Source organism: Apteryx mantelli, chromosome 1 (assembly GCF_036417845.1).
Source record: "Apteryx mantelli isolate bAptMan1 chromosome 1, bAptMan1.hap1, whole genome shotgun sequence".
NCBI lineage: Eukaryota > Metazoa > Chordata > Aves > Apterygiformes > Apterygidae > Apteryx > Apteryx mantelli.
Window position 1 is genome coordinate 18,657,873 of NC_089978.1, and position 19,127 is coordinate 18,676,999.

The following is a 19,127-nucleotide window of genomic DNA, read 5'->3' on the forward strand; positions in this document are numbered from 1 at the left end:
TGAGAATCTGCAGCATGTCTACTCACAGCAGCTCTCTCTCATACACACATACTTTCCTCACTTTCTTCACATGCTTTCTCCTTGTTGACTTCTTACCCATACACTCTGGGACCTGTGAGAAGTTTCCAGAGGAGAATGCTTGCACTCCTAAACACTGGCAAGGACTACTCGGCTCTGGAGTGTGAGATGCAATCGCAAGCATATATCAGACTCAGCTTACCCCAAACACACCCACCGTGGATGAGCTGAATAGGATGGAGCTGGCTGGGCAGCGCTTTCTCTGTTAGGATCCCACAGAACATTATAAAGGTGGGTTATGAGCCTTGTCCCCACTGAAGACCAGAGCACTCATATGCTCACAGCAGCACATCTGGGAGCATCACCTTAAAAAAACTGCATAGATTAGAAACAACTCCACATTTCATCCTCCAGCACAGGCTAGCACTAGGAAAATTCACCTTTGCTGCTGGTCAGATATTTAGCATTTGCTTTCATACATCATTATAACAACATTTCAAAGGAATATAAATTACATAAATTTATAGTCTACATTTCCAAAACTTATTTGGGCACTCAACCTCAGGATTGTTCAGCAAACTTAGGCTCAACCTTCAGAAAGAGGTTATGTGTTTAAACACAGGAAATGGAATCTTGAAGTATGCCCCTTATGTGACTTTGAAAATTTTACTTCCTCCATCTTAGCAAATGCAAATAACCTGCATCAGGTAGACATCCTTTAAATGTACAGTTTCAGAATGATTTCAACCAATCAATCAGAAATGCCACATAAAGCTTTAAAATAAATATACATGTTCTTGCCTCCTTTCTCTTTTCCATATGACCTGGTCTCTCAAGCAATGGCTTAGTTTTTTTAAAAAAAAACCCTCTCCTGAATAGCTATTTATTCCTAACCATGTTCCTGTGCAATAAGCTCAGAAACCCTGATTTCGATGCAACAGTATGTTCCAGACTCATTAGGGAATGAAAAAAATAATGCCTTAGTCATATCCTGGTAATAAACAAATGCTAAGATAGATTAAACAGTACTCCTCCTTTCTGGGTATTAATCAATCTTAACATCAATTTATTGTTTTGTATAAAGGAGAAGTTATCCATTACATATATCTGTCTTATTGCTGATATGTATCATTCCTTGGTGTATTTTACATACATTGCAGGTACTGCTGTTTCTAGGGTAGCAGACAAGTCTTACTCAGAGGCCAGTCTTTTAGACACTCTGTTTACAACCAAAAGTCTTTTCTAAACCTATTCCATAGTTCTGATTTTACCTTCCCTTACTTAAATAAGTAGCAATACATATTTTTAGAAAACTAACAAACAGAGAACACCTCACAAAATCAAAAGATTCCACTACATACCCTTCTCCCCAGGGAAGAGGTTGAAAGGACAAACAGTACATGACAGAATATTATTGTGTCATTTAATGTTCTGGTAGAAGGCGCTTTGATAAGGTGATAGGTGTTGTACAAGAATCTACACATAATGTAATAGCATGGCTTAACTTATTGCTTCAAGAGTAGTCATTATGCAGTATTGCTAGGGAATAATTCTCTGGAGAACAGGTAGTTGAATGCAAGACCTTCTGCTAATGGAAAGTTAACTTTGGGCCTACAAATTCGCAAAAGCCGGAAAAATCTATATTAACAATACCTTGGTGACTATCTCTCTGCCCTCTAGAATTTATACATTTTATACCATCCTTACTACAGGATAACTAACAAGGCTTTATTTAGGCATTCTGGCATATAGCTCAGGTGAAGGTGGCACAGAAGTTTTGCTTAATTGGGTTAGGAGCTCAAAGCTCAAGAGCTTTGCTAAATCGCAGTCCCAAAGGCATTCGGGAACTGTCATTGGCAGCACTGATATCATATCACAGGGTTCAGACATCAGAAGGATGAGATTTCCAGGACTGTAGCAGCCCCTGTTCTTCTCAGTCACTGTGGCTACCATAGCAAATCAATATTTATCCTGAGATATGCTTATGTATCCATTTGCCACTTAGTTTGATTCAACCTATTCTGGGCAACTCTGGAAAGCAGCCCAGACAATAAAGTTTGAGACACAGCATTTGGGCTGGAAAGAGTTCAGTTTGGTAGGACTGATCTTGCCTATGACATTTAAAAAAATACATGTTCTAGTCTAAGTTAGCTGTCTGTGGTCACTGAGAAACATGATCACATTCAGGAATTTAGGTAGCCTTATGTTGTGTCTTGAACAGAAGAGACAAGTGCCTGGAAATACTTACCTGTCCCCCATTTTCAGAGAAAAATTGACTTTTGGAACGCTAGAGCTAGGTGATGTAAGTGACATTTAGAGTTACACTTAGGAACTATGTAGGAAACATCTGAATGGATTGTGTTAACCTACTCCTAAACAGAAATATTTTTTTTTTATTTGGGCTCAAATAAAGTCACTGAAGACATCACCCTACTTACACCATCTGCTGCAGGTCACAGGCATACAGGTATGGCAGGAACAGCAGAGTGGGTTATATCTGCACTTCAGCTGCCCCAGTTCATGCTCTGACTCTGCAATGAAAGCATGGATCGGAGCTAAAACAATTTACTAGTGGATTAAGTCAAGGTGCCAGACGGTGACCGTGGGTGGATGACATGTGGATGTCCTGACGTACAGTAGCTGCCTCTGTTACACAGACAATAGCTTCTGGAGCAGAAGTGGGTCAGAGCTGAAGGCAGAATCATTTCTGCTGCAACACACTGCTGCAGCCAGGTCAGCCAGCCTGTCCCTCTTGAAACCTCCCACTCACCTCCCTCCATGCTAGCCATGGGGCACTGAAGGAACAGACAAACACATTCTGCCTCACTCTGCCTTTGGAAACCAAGATCCCTGGAGCAGATGGCTAGTTTAACACCTGCCTCCACTGATCTTTTTGTTAAGGCTGCCAACAGAGTTGCCACTTTGCATCACTTACTGTATCGTCCTCTGTAATGTGAACCACAGTCCACAGGGAAGCATACTGAGACTCCTCATGCTATTTTTCAGAGGCCATTTTGTTGCTATAGTGACACAGTGATACTAACCTGGACCATATATAACTACAGGTTAATCTTTCTAAACTGCAGGAACAAAGTAAGCTTCTGCAGAGCTGAATGGTTTGTGGCCTATGACTGAACTGCTACATTCCCTAGTTTCAATGTTTTGCTTGCTTTCTTGCATGATAGCCAAACCACAAAAGATCAGTCATGTATATGAGGTTAAACAGTTTATATATTTTTGCTGTAAGGCTGCTCATGCATTGCAATTAATAAGATTCTTAAGGACTATCTTTTAGCTACATGGCTAAATTTAGTGCTTATGGAAGTTAAAATTGGACACACAGTCCACTGGCTTCTCCACCCAAATCTGTCAGCAACAACTTGCACTGCAGTCCTCTCCTCTGAAGATGTGAGTGCCTGCTGTGTCACTGTAGCAGCATTGTCTTTACTGCAAAGAAGAGTAAGATCAGCCCTTTAAACCCACTTATTCTTTAGATGTAAGCAGCCATGTCAACAAGAGATGCTAATGAGAACAATAATTGGAATTACTCATTATGCATGTCACATACAGGCTGCAAGAGGAAGGAAAGTAAAGTCTTTTGAACAGCAGAAGCATGACCCAGCGCAGGAAATAGCATGCAAGGTGATGGAAGTATGAACAGTAGCAACAGCAGAGACTTCACAGGCAGATTAGCCCCTGCCTGTCAAGTCTCCTGCACACTCAGCATCTCCAATTCATCCACAGGCTCTACCATCACTGGTATCCTCAACCTCAGTAAAGTGCTAAGGATAATGTATTCCCTTGAACGAAGGGAGCCAGCCACTCCTAAGTTTGACAAGCTTTCTTATGCTTCTTCTTTTGTTGCTAATTTAAGCACATTTCTATTTCTAATATTTATACATATATATATATATAACAAATATATAATTTTGCAAAAGGCCACCAAAACACAAAAACAAAGCCAGAAGCTCTGTGACTGCATTAGGACAAGGAATTAGCTCCTCAGTGAGCTCCGAGACCTCAGCAGAGGTGTGGTAATAGCTTGAGACTGGAATAGGAAAGAACCCAGAAAATGCCAGAAGTTTGTGATACCGCTGTGGCATTACAGACATGTTGGCAGGATGGGTTGCATGAAGTAAGCAAGTGTGACAGCTTGTGGAAGATGAAGAATCTGAAAGCAGTCCAGCAGTTATACTTGCCCCAACAACTGATACAGATTTCATACTCATTTGTAATTCAACACAACAACCATTTTTTTCCTTTATTTTTTAAATCTGCTGGGAGAAGGATCTGTTCAGAAGAACAAATATATAACTTGAAATCGGTTAGCAGAGTATAACAAGTCTAAGTGCAGCGCTATGATACTTTTAAAGATATGCAACATGCAACGATACTGTACTGTTTGCTTTATACAGAAAAAAATAAAAGAGGGATGCTAATGGAAAACAGAGAAAAGGTGGTTATACTCCAGATAACTCTGCTGGACATGGTAGGTAACACCAAAAACATATTAACAGATTGCATTGTGAAATGGCATATGCACACAGCTGAACTGCAGTAGGACCTGATAATGAATCAACTGCAAGGATCTCTTTCTCAGAATAGGCAATTCCCATACAAGATTTCCTATGTTTTAAAAGCTTTGGTTTTCTGTTTGAAGAGGCAAGTTTCCAGGCTCCAAAATGCCTTTCCAAACAAACTCAGATCTGAAACTGGATGTGGGAATGAGCAGTGAAGCCAAAACCACAACCACAGTTAATGGCTCTTTGGAATTAAAAAAGCAAAATCCTGTGGGACTATACAAAGACAACCAGGCTTTTAGAGTCCTGGCTTGGCAGCAACTCTCCCATGTAGTGGCTTTTGTCTTTGTATAGCAGATATTACCACAGTGATGTAGAATATAATTTAATCCACCACTCCACCACTTCCATCACCATTTTCTTTTGACTCTGAGTTCCTGACCTCTTTGCACTGTGTTACAGAAGAGCCTGTGTGACGGGGCGCTTCAAGCAGAAGGAGAAATGTCACACAAAATCTGAAGAACCGCTCTAGGGAGCCTACTGTTATCTCTGGCTACTTAGGCGTCATGACTTTTGTAAGAGAAGTCGGCTGCTGGGCCAACATCTGTGATAAATCCATGGTTTCTGGCCCCTCTGATCTTAGAGCAGAGGGAGGCCACAGAGAACAAGTCTGTGGCAAAAAGACTGATAAGCCCAAGCTACATTCCTCGCATCCTCCTCCCCTCCTCCTGTACAGACCATATTCAGTAGATCTTCTCACTCTGCACCTTTACAGGGGGAAGATTTGGTTCTCATGGAAACTCAAGCCAGGAGATGTTGCTGCTTACAGCTAAGTGAATAAATGGATGTGTAAGTTCTAAATCAGAGGAACAACAGGCCACCTCCTTTATAGACCAAAGGGAAGTTCCAAGTATACTATGAACTTTTTGCATCCATTTCAGCACCTCTTTCTTACCTGCCCATCTCATCATCCCAAGGAAAAAGTCTGAGAATCCAGAGCCACTTTTTTATTTATGAAAACAATGCCAGACAAATGAGAAAGTTTCCTCTTTCACCAAAAGGAAGCATTACTGGAGAAATGTTGTCTGACTAGCATCTAACTGACTTCACAGCATCAGCCTTGCTAATGAATTTCATTTCACTTCATAAAGGTGTCCAACAAAATAAATTTGTAACTTAATACTACAGGCAGTAGATACAGCTACTAAAGTAAATAGTACTGAGAATTTGTTTCACACTTTTCTCTCATGCTGAGCTAGAAAAATGTCTCTAGAGAACCCACAGTTTTTTATTAACTTCACTTGTCATAACACAGAAGCAAATAACACAATACTTAGCATCAGTGCTGAAGTTTTGGGCATGTTACCTTTACAGAAGCTTATAAAAAGCAGAGCCTGTATATTCTTATACAGTGAATCTAGTCTAATTCAGGGAGCTAGCTGATTTATTTGCAAACACTGTCATTGTCTCCATGGTTATGCTGACACCAATTTTTAGTTTTTGCATTGCTCTCTGTGATTATAAATTCCCTTACAATATAAATTAGTCACTTGAGAAGATGCAAGAGGAGATGCTTCTCCTACTTTCTGGATGGCATTTGCTAGTGGAATTAGAATGGCTGTTCCATCATTTATCATGAAAATGTTTCCATAGATCTACCAGGATCAGCCACAGAATTAACACAGATGTTTTGTTTTTGGCAACTGGGAGAGACAGGATATTGAGCTACAAGCTTTTGGTCTGAACCTCTATGTTCTCTTCATGGAGGACTTTGGGTGGTGTGAAGGAAAACAGAGTTTGGCCAGAGAGATTAGTAATCTGACGTCAACACCTATTGCACAATAAGGATATTGCCAGTGAAGTCAAAAGGAAATCTCAAAGTCTTAATACCTATTAGAATAATTTGCATTTTGGGAAATTAGGCAACAGCACCAAAATCATAGCTATTAGCTAGGAAGTGGTGTAAATAAATTGGAGCTTTGCTCCATTTATGATTCTTGCATGTGTCACTAGTGTTCCCTGGAAAAAATGCATGCTACATCCTGTGCATCTGCAAACTAATGGCTATAGGCTAAAATTTGTCCTCCTGTGCAGAAAAATCTCAGATCTGTAATTCGGATGGAAATTCTGCCACCACAAACTCAAAGAGTCTTCATCAAGTCTTTTTTCAGATAGACAATAGAGCTGCAAAAGCTTTTATCAAAGCAGACAGAAGATGAAATCCTCCAGTCTAAGGGATGCTGTGATATCCATGAGAGGAATTGTTAAGACTAGTTTTTCTCTAGAAAGCAAGGGAATTCCCATTTAAGTAATACTCTGGGCTAAGGACCACAGAGCTACCCTCATCAGGCAAGAAAAACTGCATAATGAGTTAAGATTTACTCTACATGCTGAAGTCTCTGTGGGTTCAAGGTGGTCCTCTCTCATCCAGCCAGGCTTCATGGAAAGGAAGCCTGAAACACTTTCAGGAATGCTGCGCTAGCTCATCCCCACATGGAATACTGCCAAAAGGGAGAATTACAGCACTGCCATTCCCTCCACAGAAAGATGTAACTGGATAATTTGGACACATGATGAATGTTATTTACTTAGTTTTAAAAGGTGCCTCAAGTTATGACTACTAAATCCATAAGTACACCTCTAATTTCTCATCTGGATTATAGAAATACTGAGCTTCTCATGCCTCCTAGTGCCATTGAGAATCTTATCTTTGATTTCAATGAGCTTTGATCAGGTCCATTTAAAGCTATGCCGCTTCAGAATCACTGCACAAACTTTAACTAATATGCTGCTTAATGCAAGAGCAGAACAATATTGGCCTGCTGAAATAGGACCCCAAGAGGAATATGCTTGCAGAGGAAAATTGACCATCATTACTTTTTAAAAGACAAACCTGAGACATGAACACTGCCTGAAAATGTGCCTCCTGGAGGATCCAGTAGGCAGATCCAGCTCCAGATCTTGTTTCAGCTAGAGTCATTAAAGATAATAAAATTATATGAATTTCCACCAGCAAAGAATTAGCCTTTTATTTTTATAGACATGGACTTATCTAAATCTTGAACTGCCATTTGCATTAAACCTGCAAAAAAAAGTAATTTTTCCCTCTGCTCCCCTCTTTTCAGCAGTTTCTGGTCTACATCAGATAAAGCAGCCAGTCCAGCAACAGAGGAAACTTCCAGGTGAGCGTCATTAATAACAGACAGGATTTTAAAAAACCTTCTAAGTGGTATAGGAGCATAAGTCCCATTAAAAACTGGGGAAAAGCAGTATCCAGAGAGTTTCCAATGTCTGCTGGACTCTCTCTGAAGAACTCTTCACATCATCAAATTTTTCATAAAAGTCCAGGTGCAGGACTTCTACCAAAAATCAATTTGGCTGATAATTTGGTGTGAAGCAAGTCCCATTGTGTAAAGGACAACTTTCTTCTTTTTTTTTTTTTTTTCCTGTCAATACATAGATCTTTTACCCTTTGTTTTCATTGTCCTGGAAAGACTGGAAACATAGCACTGTAGGACAAATACTGAACATTACTTTATATAAGCAAGATAATGCTCATCTAAAGCTTTAGCATAAACATCAGGTAAAGAGATTAACCAAAGTGTTTTCTTCTGTAAAATATCGTTATTGTTGTTGCCAAAAAAGTCAAAAAAATGACTTCTTCCCACTTGTATAACAATAAGCTTTGATAGAATATATGAAATATACAGAAGCTTTCTGAAAAGCTATCTAAGCTCACTCAGCTTACAGTATGTGGAATGTAATTATCCAGAAAGTGAAATATGTATAAAAATAGGTAAAATCCCTACAATATTTGTACTGAATTATAATTCCTCCTGCCAGGAAGGTTACAGCAACTCTACAGTATATGTATGAAATGTTTGTTCATAAAGTTAAAAAACATCATTAAGTTACTGAAGAACACATTAAATGTAGGAATGCATAATCAGAACTGACTCTCAATTCTGCTTAGCTGGTGCAAATCTACAGAGAACCATCACCATTTCTGAACAAAACAAAACCAACCTCTAAGTTAAGGGTTGTTGTTTGTTTGTTTTTGTTTGTTATAAAGGGGCCAGACTGAAATTTATGAACAAAATTCCTCTGGAAGTGGAAGTGCACCGTGTAATTACATTTTTCCCTATTTCCACTTTGTTTACTGGCAGCAGTCACCCACCTTTTAAAATGATTATTGCCTGACATTACATGGAACTTTTACTGCTTGTTTAGAACAAGGCAGTGAAATAGAAGGAACCTCCAACTCCCCTGTCATGACCCAGTTCTGGGCTTGTGCTTTTTGACGAGTCTTTGATCTGCAGCAGGCCTCATAGGCTAGTCTCCCGGAGGAACATGGTGCCAATGTTGTAAGAAACCTTTCTCACTCTGGCAGATGTGATGGAGGGTTTTGGCTGCTTCTGACCACTTCTGACCTCAAGGAAGTAACAGATCCCAGGAATTTCCTTTGGAAAGTTTTCTGGAAGCTCTTCACGGGAACGAGGGATAAAAATAAAGTTTTCTTCCTTTTTCAAAAGCCTAGAAAAAAGAAAATAGATGGATATAAAAGATTGTAAAACACAGTCCAGACACATTTGGAAGAGATTGGTCCTGTGGAGTCCCAAATGAAACGAGTTGCAAGTATGTAACATTTAAAATTTCTTAAGCCAGGATCCCCAGTTGATATAAATCAGCTTGGCATCATCAGCTTCAAGGAGCTCTGCTGACTGAGATCATCTGAGGAGCTGGCCCAAATAAATATTTCACTGAAAATCAGTGTCAGCTTTCAGAAAGTCATGTAGCCAGAAAGGGAACCAAATTCATTATGATCATTGTCCATAATGTATAATTCGGCTCACTTAAAGCACTGTAGTCCTGCCAATTGTGCAGAAATGAACATTTCAAATTGAAGACTATCTCCCAATCTTCTGCTGAAAAGTAGGAATAACAGTGACAATGTTTGGGAAGCTCTCACAGGTAGAAGTAGGGTGGTCAGTTTGCCCCAGCTTCAACAAGACACAGAATCAAATCTGGCATTATCCATCAAATGTACCAGTGAGTTTAATCTGAGGCAGCTGGGGTCAAAAAGAGAAGCAGGATCACAGAGGCAATGAAGCCATACCCACTTTCCTCCAGTGTGGCCCAAACAAGTGATACAAGGTCACAGACCTGACTATATTGCCTTTCGCCATTTGTAGTTTTCCCCCATAGCAGAGAAGTGTCTTTCTGGCTATGTCTGATAGTTCAGGGTCTCTTTACCAGTTATCTTCCCTGAAACAAGTTAGAGTTGTAAAATAAAGAAAATAACTCTACACATTTTCTTTTTGTTTCCAGTTAATTAAGCCAGGGGCATTCTGTCTCTCAAAGAGTAGAAAAGAACAGCTTTGAAGTCATGGTAAATGCTGAGCACAGCTGGATATAAGAAAGTAGTCTGCAGTTTCTTCCCTCCCAAGATATTTATTCTTTCTCTCAGTCAGTCTTATCTGAAGCTCAGAAACATCAGTGGAAGAACCTTGTTAGCTTCTCAGTGGGTTTTGTAATAGGTTGTTTATTTAATGGCTCTAAAGCTGATTTCTGGTAAGTAAATAAATGAATGAATGAATTTTGTTGCCAGGTGAATTTTTCAGGTTTCCCAGCACATGTAATGGCATTTCCTTTAATGCATATTTTTCTTGGGTTTTGGCTGAGGGAGCCTGTGCGGGTTCCCAAGAGCTCATTGAAATGTGAAAGCATTTTCTTCCCAGCTTTTGAATAATCAGTTGGTTATAAATCCAACAATGTTTTTGCCTTTTAACTTCTGTGGTAGTCTTTGTTTAGCCTATGGTTTGAGTGTCATGATCTATTTTCTGGGTTTTCAATTTTATGATCAAAATACTGTAATCTTTTTTAAATCGTGTGAAAGTTTGCAGAGACCTCTACAGAGAAGCTTCTCTCCTTTCATCTTTGCAGTGCTGGCAGTAAATATTCTGTGTTTTAAACACACAGGTTTAATACACTGAAGTAACTCTTTTCTGCTTCCCAACCTAGATTTCTGCAAGCAGCACTTGAACTCCTAGAACATTTTGAGTCAAATCTGCAAGGTTTCTCTGCAGTCATTCTTCCCCAAAAGCTAGCTACTCACTGAGGAGCACCTGACCTTGTTAGAAATCAGTGGTTTCCTGCTCAGAGCCCAACATTATCTAATTGTACTGACAGTTATCCAAGTCTGAAACCTAAAACTTTTTTTTTTACATTCAGTTCAGGACTGGCACTGAGTTTAGTTGATACTATCACTTTATATCTATCTTCTTCATAGGACAAAATTGCAAAATATTAATCAAAGGCTTTATTTTCACCTGTTTTGTGAATTATTAGGTCAAAGAGGCTCCAGCTCTGCAACAGGCCACAATATTTGCAACCAAATGACCACATTTGCATGAAATCTCATGCCTTTGGTTTTTCTTTTTCTTGAATGTCCAGAGATGTGAATAGACCAATGGCACATCTGGATATAAATCATCTCTTAAGATATAAATCATTATATATTGTTATATATTATTATAAAATTATTATTAAATTATTATAAAATATTATATACTACTATAAATATAAATAATTTATCTCTGGATATAAGTTTCTCATGAGATAAGACAAAACAATCGGAACTGGATGCAACCACCTGTGAAAGCTTCCAGACCAGTATGTATTACATTGGCTCTTCCCCTAAGCCTGAGGAGAAATGGGAAAATTGGTCATGTGACCTGGCCTTGCCTTCCTGAGGATCTGCACTATCCGTTCAGCTGATTGACAGAATTATCTTTTAGGGCTCTTTGTGCCCTTGAAGAGAAAGGCAGGAAACTTAGCAAAGGCTGTAGGGCCATCACCATCAGCTGTTACAGTTTTCTTTTTGACATCACGAATGGTCTAAAAATAGAATGGAAGAGTCCTGCAGAAAGATGTCTTCATTGCTAAGCACTGAGGATAATCAGATAGTTCCTTCTTTAATGTCTACACAAAGTTATTAGATATCAGAGGCAATTTCTGAAACATGATCTCATTCCCAGTCTGAGAAAACAATTTCTGAGAGTGAGAGGCTAATTCAAATTGTGCACCTAATAAGGGGATGTGGAGTTTATCACAAGTCACAGTAGTGGAAAAATTACCAAATAGTTGTACAAGGACTAACTGGTTGTCACCAGTCGTCCTCGGCACCACTGATATTCCCAGAGCATTTTGTTGTGACCAAGTCAGATTGTCTGCTCTGAAAGTCTGATAGCACAGTCCATTCTTTCAGCTTCAGGAAATTATATGGCAGCTTAAATTCTACGTAAAGCACTTCTAATCCCCAGTGTCCCATAATCATAGAGCTTGAGTTGATGATACACAACCGCAGCGGTTCACGAACATGCATATAAAAACTACTCTGAAATTATACCAATGCATTCATCCCAGTTGTCTTTCCTAAATTATTTCTATGTATTTCCCTTAAAGGGTAGTGTTACGGACATTTTTATGGTGGGATATTCACAGGGTGAAAATTCTGGGTGCTACTCAATGGCTGGATACCCAGTTTACAATCCAGTGCTTAAATTGTAAGGGTCAGGCTACTCGAGCATTCCTGTAAATTGCCTGGAACTGGGTCTGCCCTCAGCTTGTCTTCTTTGTTGATGTTTTAGGGGAGAAAGAATTCCTTATACACTGATTTGTAGTTGATTAACTTTGACAGTTTCTCCTTCTAACCTGAAAACTTCCAGAGCTGTTTAAATTCTTGAATTGTCCCTTCCATGAAGGAAATGCTGTTGCTCTTAGACAAAAAAAAGAGATCGTATTTGAGAATTATCCCATTCATTTTTTCATTTTTATTTCCTTCATTAAAAAAAGGTGGTGTCAGTATGGAAACAGAATGTTTGGTTATTTTCTATTGGAAACAAGAAGCATTTGAAGGTCAGTTGGTCTCTGTGTCAAGGAAAGTTGGGCTGATACTCAGTGGGGATCTTGAAAAAGCTTTTAAATCTTGTAACTCTTCTTTTTAGCATCAATGAAACAATAGGGTTGAGTAACTGTATTTCAAACTATTTTGGCAAGAAAGAGTTCCATCTTCATCAGTGAGTTCCTATATACAGAAAATGAGCTAACAAATATTTCCTACTATGAAATTATTTCTTGCAAGGCCTTGTATGCTAAGTGTGTATGCTTTCCTCCACGATTTGCTCTCTCTGTTTCCACTGGGAAGCAATTTCACCTCTTTATCTCTCCATCTGTCAGAGATGTCAGACCTTTGTTCTTATGCTGCAAAGATCAATTAATACTCACACAAAGAAAGTACCTCTGCTTGTCTTCAGCCTCAGCAGGAAGGATGGCTTCAAGGAAACCTCCTTGCAAATATTTTATGATTTCTTTGTGGAAAGTGTGCTAAGCTGCTTCATTCCCTCCCTAACAAGATACATTCAAAAGCCAAAGGATCGGCACAAAAGGAGGAACAAGATGGTGAGAAGAGCAGCCGCTTAGACTGCAGCCTGGAGTATCAACTCTTGGAATTATGAAAGAGCAACTCCTTTGGAAATACAAAAGATTAACTGCCCCTAGAGCTGTATTTCCACAGCAAAAAGCTTAACAGATTACCACATGCACTAATTTAATTCTAGCTGCTCTGAGAAACAGCAGTGATGAGGGCACAGTTGCCCAGGCTTCAGCACATTCCAACCCTTTGACCACAACCGCGAAGGTTTCAGAGCACACACTGTCCACATGGCACCTGGAAATGTCTGAATCCTCTTCCTTACCACTGTCACCCATGATTGCTGCATCCAGCTAGCACGGCTTGCCACTTCCGCAGCAAACACAGCACTGTTCGGCTGCAGAGATGTGCTCTGCTTCAGCACAAGAGCCTGGCACGCTGCTTACCCTGTGCTCCAAGGGAGGACTATCTTTTCTCTTACCCTTTACACAGGGCTTGACACAAAAGCTATCTTCAGGCAATGCAGCCCAGTCTGAAGTAAGCACTGATAAATCAGGCATTTCCATATAAATAGTGACATAAACAGCTAAGCTCATCCCTTGTATCCATATGTGTTATATAATAACTTTCAAACACATTTTCATATCTAATTAAACATAAGACTAATTATAGTATTTGCTGCTCTAACACACTATATAGCAGGAATGTTATAGTCAGGTAAGGTATTAACAATAGCAAAATATTTATTCAGCTTTGGTTTTGCATGTAAGTAATACATTTTAACTCAGTATAATGAATTTCCATGTACCCTAAATAAAAGTCATGATATGATAGGATTTGGCAATTTGCTGAATCAGTGTTTAAAAAAGCACCCACTCAGAACTGAACATCAATGTAAACTTCTTTTAGGGAAATTATTTTGTATAGACCAAAAATTAAGCAGTATTTTGCAGAGAAATAGAATACACTACGGAGAATATGCACTGCCTTGTTAAATGTAGTATGCTCCAAGAAAAGCAAAGTATGCAAGTCAATCTTCCATAAATATTCTCTTTCACAGGGATAGTTATCAACAGAAGAAAAGGTTCTTTCTGTTATAACTCTTAAAGAATTATATTTAAGAGCTATATTTAAGAGTTATTTGGGTAAAGAAATGTATTAAACTGTAGTTACCTTGTTCATATCTACCTATTAATTGGTATAATTAAAAAAGGTTAATTAATGACTTCCCAAATGGGTTATCAGAAGACTGTTTATTGCTGGATGGCTGATCCCTTCTTCTGTGGAGAAAATTGTTGGTCACTATACTAGCTGGGTGTCTGGTTTGATAAACTATGTCAACTCATTTGTTTCCATATGAATTCAGGTGACAAATTATTATGGCATTCACAAGAAATACTGCTGGTAAAACACAATGCGTAAGGACATGAATTTGCTATTGTAAAGCCAAAAATCAGTCTGCCTAGTCCTAAATTTTAGTGGCTTTGGATTTCTCCTACAGTTTCTAAATATGCTGGAAAGACTAGGAGAATGAAAATAAGAAAAACTGAGTATACTGTTTCTACTTAATTTGACATTTTACCTTATTATTTTTGAAATTACGGAAACTCATATATTGGTGTTTTTCCTTCACACAACTCAATTGCACTAAGATTATGACAGGACCAGTCCTGGTTTTCTAATGCAATATACCATATATCACAATATGTGATTCTGTATGGCAAATGCCTACCACTGACCTTTAATACCTTTATTTCTTACCCACTTAAGTAGAATAATTCTTCCAGTTTTACAGTAATGCAGTTGAGCAGCTACTGGGCCTGCTCTCTGTTTTGGACATTAGAAAACTAGACTCAGTGAATAGGGTTTTGCCATCGCTAGTAAAAGGCCACAAGCTTTGTATTGATCTAACAATGCCGGTCTCAGGACTTGCCTGGATTTGTCTTGGCTTGCGCCGATTTCAGCAACTGTGATAGCAGTTGTTTAGTGTCTAGCAAAATATGTTTTAGCTTTAGTTTAGCTGTGTAGAATTGTGTGCTATTCCTCCTATTCTTAAATAATAGCTAGTGATCTAAAAGAAGTTATTCTGTGTAGAGTGAACTACCTATGATCCTAGAATAAACATGAAGTGTAGAAGAGTGTGGGCACACACAGACAGCAGAGGCCTCAGGACTGTAATCGCAAATAACACTGGACAGTGACTGGTCACCAAGAGAATGCAACCTCATGGAGGCAGATGAAACAAAATATCAAAAATATCAAGCAGATATCAAAAAGAACAGAAAAACAAGTATAAACTAATGAAGAAAGAGCATGCAAGCAGACTGTTAAAAAACATATAAAAATTACCCAGAAGGGACGCAGGACCAAGAAGATCACCCCACCCCAATCAATCTCCTCCCAGTGAAGAAATCTGGTTTCTGACAACTCACTTTAAACCTACCCATCTTGCAGTTCTTCTTGAGGAGGACTGGCATCATCAGCCTTAGGAGCAAGAGGGGCAGAGGAAGGGTGAGCATAATGGCAGAGAAAAAGGGTAGACTCTAGGTAGTGTGTATAACAATTTTGACTGTATTATTAATGTGGCTTTTCTTTACTAATTAGATTAATTCAGACTATAAGTGTCAGTATCATTATAACTGACTATAATAGCTCTGTTTCTTGTATTTTGACTAGACTGTCGATACTTTAATTACACTGGCAATAACTTTTTGGGTCCGTATATAAAGTGTGTTCCCGTTTGCGCATAACTAAATTGTGTGTGTAACACTATGTCTCAGGATAGCACACATGGTGAATTGATTAATATAACAACAAACAATTTTTAAGGATGATCAGAAATAAAGTTTAATTTAACCTGAAAGGGCTCTTGGAGAACAATACCACTTGTTTGTCTCTATGATATAGTTGCCTGTAGGAAAAAGAATTTGACAAAAAAAACCCAAAAACTATAAGGAGTTTATAGAAATGCGTAGAGTTTTAATTTAAAAGACACATAAAAAGACATGTATATACTTCATAATGATGTAAAAATAGAACTTTTTCCATGCTGCATTCGATAAGGTCAATGTTAAAAACCTGTTCAAATTCTGAGGTTTTTAATCAATTCTAAAGGCTGTGGGGCAACTTCAGGTAAGTGAACCAGAGGTGACCTCACCTGGCTCCATGTTTGAAAAGCACCCTTGGTTGCTCTCTCTGCTCATCAGATATAGACATGGGATACATCCAGACTGTTCATCTTTGCCTGACCTCAGGTGCTGGATGTAATGCCCAGTATGTGACAATGGCAAACATCTGGAGCCAATACCTGATGCCAGGAGTACCTTCTCCATAAGGGAATTATGTACTGAGAAAGGCCAGAGGTGAAAGGAAAAGGCAAAAGACAGTTGATTTTTAAATACAGTTACTTGACAAATAGCAACAATTAAGTTTACCTACTTTTGATAACTGCTTAGAGATCCCAGGGCATTATGTTGTAATACTATTAGGGAAACAGGATGAATGTAGGTATATTATATTAATATCAGATAAACATCATTATTCATGGCTGAAACAAATAACTAAAAAGTATTTAATCTTTCTTCTGTGCTGAAGAAGAGACTCATAATTCTGATTGTTTTTGCTTCCTGAGTATGGGAAATAGGGTAATTTTATTCATTTCAGAATAATGTAGATGAATTAAATAAACCTATGGCCAGATTTGCCATTTTACTAAAGAAACAGGGAACGTGTTATTCTTCTGTTCCTTCCTGGCCACATGTTTAACATGGACCAGTCTGAGATCCTCTATTCCCTCTCCAGTTTCTGCCTGTTTTACTGGAAGTTTTACCTATGCTGTTCCAGTGCTTTCAGTCTTACAATACTTAGTGATTCAGAGGGGGTCCTCCAGACAAAAGACCTGTTTGGTTCAAAAGACAAAAGCATAAGAACAAGATATTTTGAACAGAAGTGAGGTTTTATCCCCAAAAGATTCAGAGGTCACCTTTGTAAGAACTGCTGTCTTACATTTCAGAGCTCTTCCCAGACAGGTGTAACTGGAGCAAGACTGCCCAAGGTTCACTGCTGCTGCTAGGCAACAGCACATTATATTTATATTTTTAATTTCTGATTCTTACACAGGCAGATTACGGGCTCAAAGGGAAATGTTTGAAACCAATAATAGGCATTCTGAAGTGTGATGATAATTTAAATTATGATGGCTCTTTATAATGTATAATGTACTATATAATGAAAGCTGATAAGTATTAGACTCATTTTCAGTATCTGCATGCTTTGTAAGCACAAAGCATATACCAGAATTTTCATCAGGCGGCAAGGTAGGTACAAACATGTAATGATAAATGCTAGTAGTTTTAATTAACTGGGATTCTGTTATTTTCATACTGATTGCAGAATTATCTACTTTGTATGCTTCTTAGATAATAAAAATATTAACTGAGTACACAGCAGCATAGCATGATCAGGTAGAAGCATTTGATGTAATATAAGGTCAGCTATAAAGACACTTCAGTTTGTGATGAATCACTTTATTTGTACACAGCAAATTGTATACTAATACAAATTCTATTTAATAGAAGTTATATACAGCTGCACCAGATTATTACTTGTTTATTTTGATAGTATTACTACATTACAGTTCAAACTTCCTAGATCACCTTCAGGGGCTCTGAATAATCCTGCCCCACAGAATATTTTGTAATAGCAATCTCTCTTGACTATTGTGTCAGCATCGTCACATTTCTTGTCTTCTCCCCTATCTGTTCTCATGCTTTCAACCATGTCTGAAGGTATGGTTTGGAATAGCCTAAGTGGCCTCATGCACATTCACTTTATATTTCAAATGCTTTCTGAAATATGTAAAAGGAACTAGTTCCTATCCTTTTTCTCACTACTTTTAGCCATTCATCTTGAATGATTACTACCTCTCATTCTAATATACATTTTCTTGTTGTTTCTACTTTCTTTACCTGCATCCATGTGTTTAGCCTGTTACTTGTACTTTGACTTGAAGATCTCTGAAGTGAGCACTGAATTCGTTGTTCTGAATCTGTTCAGTATGTAACAACAGATTTCCTAGGTAGTACACTAATGTAGGTAACAAATATTAATAATTCAATATTTTGTTGTGGTTTGTTTTGTTCTGTTATGTAATAATGTTAGTACACCATCAGTCACTTTTCTACCATCTTCCCCTTTTTCAGACTAATAGTCTAAATTTATAACTTTCAGAACTGGAAGATAAGCCCAGACATGATGATCCGATGGGGGTGAAACTTTGAGAGTACTGAAACAACTGGAAGTTTTATCAATGAAACTAGTGGAATCAAGATTTATTCCCACGTATACTAAAACATTACCTGATAGTGCACTGCTCCTCCCCAATGGCCCTATCAACTGTTTACTCCTTAGAAGGAGCCATGAGAGTCCTTCATACTCCTCTTCTACAAAAAGACTGTTCTTTTCATGGACTTAAAAAGTCCCACAACAATGCAAGGCTGAGTAATGAAACCAGTTAGAAGTTTCCTAGGGATGCTCCAGGAAATCAATATCCAAGACTATCCAAAAGCTAGCATCATGAAGGGATTTGTGTGCTAAGAATTAGAGGAGAGTCTTGTCTTTTACCTTTTAATTTTTGTCACTATGGCTATTGTAAAACAACAACAAAAAAAAGGTTCTGTTCACCAAAAGTCATTATTGTTCCCCCAGCTTCATACAGAATCACAGAATGGTTGAGGTTGAAAGGGACCTCTGGAGATCATCTAGTCCAACCCCCCTGCTCAAGCAGGGTCACCTAGAGCACATTGCACAGGATTGCATCCAGGAGTGTTTTGAATAGCTCCAGAGAAGGAGACTCCACAACCTCTCTGGGCAACCTGTTCCAGCGCTCTGGCACCCTCACAGTGAAGAAGTATTTCCTCATGTTCAGATGGAATTGTCTGTGTTTCAGTTTGTGCCCGTTGCCTTGCGTCCTGTCGCTCGGCACCACTGAAAAGAGTCTGGTCCCATCCTCTCGACACCCTCCCTTCAGATACTTGTACACGTTGATAAGATCTCCTCTCAGCCTTCTCCAAGCTAAACAGGCCCAGCTCTCTCAGCCTTTCCTCATAAGAGAGATGTTCCAGTCCCCTAATCATCTTTGTAGCCCTTCGCTGGACTTG

The 19,127-nt window shown here is 38.7% G+C and overlaps 1 protein-coding gene across 1 annotated transcript in view; it reads right to left on the bottom strand.

The window, feature by feature from the left end:
• Nucleotides 1–4,259: 4,259 nt before the first annotated feature.
• Nucleotides 4,260–19,127, bottom strand: part of GUCY1A2 (guanylate cyclase 1 soluble subunit alpha 2) — a 172,402-nt gene continuing 157,534 nt past the window's right edge. Inside the window, exon 8 of the mRNA XM_067289748.1 lies at nt 4,260–9,071. Coding sequence (XP_067145849.1) covers nt 8,864–9,071 — 208 coding nt within the window. The 3' untranslated portion in view covers nt 4,260–8,863. The remainder of the gene's footprint in view (nt 9,072–19,127) is intronic.